Source organism: Salvelinus sp. IW2-2015, unplaced genomic scaffold, assembly GCF_002910315.2.
Source record: "Salvelinus sp. IW2-2015 unplaced genomic scaffold, ASM291031v2 Un_scaffold1447, whole genome shotgun sequence".
NCBI classification, from domain to species: Eukaryota; Metazoa; Chordata; class Actinopteri; order Salmoniformes; family Salmonidae; genus Salvelinus; species Salvelinus sp. IW2-2015.
In genome coordinates, this window is record NW_019942914.1 from 46,796 (window position 1) to 51,374 (window position 4,579).

General features: G+C 47.8%; 1 protein-coding gene across 1 annotated transcript; it reads left to right on the forward strand.

Annotated features, from left to right (window-relative positions):
• Nucleotides 1-923: 923 nt before the first annotated feature.
• Nucleotides 924-3,488, forward strand: LOC139024388 (coronin-6-like). The gene is made up of 3 exons (XM_070439161.1): nucleotides 924-985; nucleotides 2,235-2,461; nucleotides 3,305-3,488. Exons 2-3 carry the CDS (start codon nucleotides 2,342-2,344, stop codon nucleotides 3,425-3,427), a joined length of 243 nt encoding a protein of 80 aa, XP_070295262.1. The 5' UTR covers nucleotides 924-985; nucleotides 2,235-2,341; the 3' UTR covers nucleotides 3,428-3,488.
• The last annotated feature ends 1,091 nt before the right edge of the window (nucleotides 3,489-4,579 follow it).

The following is a 4,579-nucleotide window of genomic DNA, read 5'->3' on the forward strand; positions in this document are numbered from 1 at the left end:
GGGGTAGAGTGGACCTAAACCGAAAATGCCACCACCATAACAAGATCCACCAGAACTCTAATTTACTCATTCATTCACATAGCCTGTACTGTACCTCATTCATTCACATACCTGTACTGTACCTCATTCACATAACCTGTACTGTACCTCATTCATTCACATAGCCTGTACTGACCTCATTCATTCACATAGCCTGTTACTGTACCTCTTCATTCACATAACCTGTACTGTACCTCTTTCATTCACATAACTGTACTGTACCTCTTTCATTCACATAACCTGTACTGTACCTCATTCATTCACATAACCTGTACTGTACCTCATTCATTCACATAACCTGTACTGTACCTCATTCATTCACATAGCCTGTACTGTACCTCATTCATTCACATAGCCTGTACTGTACCTTCATTCATTCACAATAGCCTGTACTGTACTCATTCATTCACATAGCCTTACTGTACCTTCATTCTTCACATAGCCTGTACTGTACCTCGTTCATTCACATAGCCTGTACTGTCCTTAATTTTGGCAGTTACCAGTATATATATATATATACACAGTGCATTTGGGAAGTATTCAGGCCCCTTGACTTTATGATGCAACAAATGTACCCGTCACAAAGTGACGAAGTTACCAGCTGTCTGTCCGCAGCTGTCTGTTTCACGTCATGCTGTTCATAGAAATCATTTATTATAATTGACCAGTTTCTCCAGGTATTTATCCGGGCAACACCACAAACAAACACACACACACACACACACACACACACACACACACACACACACACACACACACCACACACAATGAGGGATAGACGTTATGCACAGGTACTGTACATGCAAGTGTAGGCTTTAGCTCAGCAGGTGAATGTGAGAGTATTTGTTGTTTTCTATTCTCTAAATCTGACTTTCCTCTGTGCTCCAGGTTATATAAGCTTCATGACAAGAAGTGTGAACCCATTGCCATGACAGTACCTAGAAAGGTAAGCCACACCTCGCTATCCTCTCCCTCTCTCTCCTTACATTAACGAACATGTGTCAAACTCATTTCACGGAGGGCTGAGTGTCTTTGGGTTTTCGCTCCTCCTTTTACTTGATTGATGAATTAAGGTCACTAATTAGTAAGGAACTCACCTGGTTGTCTAGGTCTCAGTAAGGAACTCTCTTCACCTGGTTGTCTAGGTCTCAGTAGGAACTCCTTCACCGGTTGTCTAGGTCTCAGTAAGGAACTCCCCTCACCTGGTTGTCTAGGTCTCAGTAAGGAACTCCCTTCACCTGGTTGTCTAGGTCTCAGTAAGGAACTCTCCTCACTGGTTGTCTAGGGCTCAGTAAAGGAACTCTCTTCACCTGGTTGTCTAGGTCTCAGTAAGGAACTCTCCTCACCTGGTTGTCTAGGTCTCAGTAAGGAACTCTCTTCACCTGGTTGTCTAGGGCTCAGTAAGGAACTCTCCTCACCTGGTTGTCTAGTCTCAGTAAGGAACCTCCTCACCTGGTTGTCCAGGTCTACAGTAAGAACTCTCCTCACCTGGTTGTCTAGGGCTAGTAAGGAACTCTCTTCACCTGGTTGTCTAGGTCTCAGTAAGGAACTCTCTTCACCTGGTTGTCTAGGTCTCAGTAAGGAACTCTCTTCAACCTGGTTGTCTAGGGCTCAGTAAGGAACTCTCCTCACCTGGTTGTCTAGGGCTCAGAAGGAACTCCCTCACCTGGTTGTCTAGGTCTCAGTAAGGAACTCCCCTCACCTGGTTGTCTAGGTCTCAGTAAGGAACTCCCCTCACCTGGTTGTCTAGGGCTCAGTAAGGAACTCCCCTCAACTGGTTGTCTAGGTCTCAGTAGGAATCCCCTCACCTGGTTGTCTAGGGCTCAGTAAGGAACTCACCTGGTTGTCTAGGTCTCAGTAAGGAACTCCCCTCCCTGGTTGTCTAGGTCTCAGTAAGGAACTCCCCTCACCTGGTTGGTCTAGGTCTCAGTAAGGAACTCCCCTGGTTGTCTAGGTCTCAGTAAGGAACTCCCTCACCTGGTTGTCTAGGGCTCAGTAAGGAACTCACCTGGTTGTCTAGGTCTCAGTAAGGGAACTCCCCTCACCTGGTTGTCTAGGGCTTAATGAAAGGCAAAACCAAAAACCTGCAGACACTAGGCCCTCCATGGAATGTGATTGACACCCCTGCATTAACGGCTTGTTAAAACTAAGCATATTTCCCTCTCTCTCCACCCCTTTGCACCTCTCCCCTCCAGTCGACCTGTTCCAGGATGACCTGTATCCAGACACGGCAGGTTCCGACCCGGCCCTGGAGCCAGAGGAGTGGCTGGAGGGGCGAGACGAGGACCCCATCCTTCAGTCCATGGACGGCTACGTTCCCCCCAAGAGCCGCGAGCTCAAAGTGGCCCGGAAGAATGTTCTGGACTCCAGACCCACCCCCAGACGCAGCATGTCCTCCTGCGATGGCTCAGCCAACCTGCCCGTGAGTCAGACTAAATATATCACCTCTTTATCTGAATGTTTGTCTAAAAACACCTTGTTCCCGACCTGTCTGTCCTGTCTCTGATCTGTCTGTCTCTCTCCTTGACCTGTCTCTCATGTAACCTCCTGTCCTGTCCCTTGATCTGTCTGTCCTCTCCTTGACCTGTCTGTCCTGTCCTTGAGCTGTCTGTCCTGTACCTGTCTGTCCTGTCCTTGATCTGTCTCTTATGTACCTGCCTGTCCCTGACAGGGCAGGTCCTGTCCTTGACCTGTCTCTCACTGTACCTGCCTGTCCTGTCCTTGACCTGTCTGCCCTGTACCTGTCTGTCCTCTCCTTGACCTGTCTCTCCTGTACCTGCCTGTCCTTGTCCCTGACATGTCTGTCCTGTCCTTGACCTGTCTCTCATGTACCTGTCTGTCCTCTCCTTGACCTGTCTCTCCTGTACCTGGCTTGTCTCGTCCCTGACCTGTCTGTCCTATCTCTGACCTGTCTTTCCTGTTTCTTCTTTCCATCTCCTCTCTCTCCTTCCTCCATCTCTCTTCCTCCATCCCTCCATCCCTCCTCCCTCTCTCCTTCCTCCATCCCCTCTCCTCCCTCCATCTCTCCTTCCCCATCTCTCCATCCCTCATTCCCTATCCTTCCTCCCTCTCTCCTTCCTCCATCTCTCCTTCCTCCATCCCTCCATCCCTCTCTCTCCTTCCTCCCTCTCTCTCCTTCCTTCATCCTCCATCTCTCCTCCCTCTCTCTCCATCCTCATTCCCTATCCTTCTCCCTCTCTCCTTCCTCCACCTCCTCCCTCTCTCTCCTTCCTCCATCACTCCATCCCTCCTTCCCTCTCTCCAGCCTCAGTTGGTAGACGGTTGTTGGAGGAAGTTTAAGAATCTCAAGGCGACAGTTCTGTCTCAAGAGAAGAGAATCTGTGACCTGGAGAATAAACTATCCAAGTACACCAACGGCACAGCCTGACACACACACACACACACACACACAACACCACACACACACACACACACACACACACACACAGCCTCACACACACACACACACACACACACACACACACACACACACACACACACAGCTGACACACACCACACACACACACCATCCCGCACACACACACACACCGCGGCAACCCCTACACACGCAAAATATAGATACAACGTTAAAACACACTGAAACAACACCACCATTCCCCTACACACACTGCACAATAACCTTACTGACCTCATATACACAGCGTGATTCAGTCAAAGGCATAATCAACAAGCACATTGCCTTGACCTTGACCTTTAAAGGCGCATTGTCAGAGGGTGCAGCGCTGCAACCTGCCTTTAAATTAATCTGTCCCTAACAACCCCAATAACGCCTAACTTCAAAACACACTAACCCCCCCAAAAAAACACACATAAACCCCCCCCCCCCCAAAACACAACCACATAAACCCCCCCCCCCAAAACACACACATAACCCCCCTACCCCCCAAAACACACCACATAACTCACACACCCAAAACACCACACATAACCCCCCCTACCCCCCAAAACACACACATAACTCACACACCCCAAAACACACACATAACACACACCCCAAAACACACACAAACCCCCACCCCCCCAAAAAAACACACATGCGTAAAAACACACACCACACCAACGCTCGCCCTAGAGAGAGATGTCAGTTGAACATGCTGTATGAATAAAGGGTTGTAGAAAGTGAGCTGTTAGTAGGTTTGCAAAATTTCTGGTCATTTCTCCCAAATTTTCCTGAAATTTTGTCTTGAAGAATTCTAGAATCAGGAGAGAATACGCCGGAAATCTAGAATCCTCCAAACAGGATTTCTGGGAATTTTGTGAAAAGTTCCCACATGAAAAAATACTGTAGTGTATACTATGGTAGGAATACTGTAGCATTTACTGTAGTGTTGAACGGAGTGAGGGCAGCAAAATACTGTAGTGTATACTATGGTAGGAATACTGTAGCATTTACTGTAGTGTTGATACGGAGTGGTAGTGTCAGCAAAATACTGTAGTATTTAAAGTTTATTATAGTATAAATACTGTAGTAAAAATAGCAGTATGTACGTGTAGTATTTTTGCGGACTGTAGTATACTG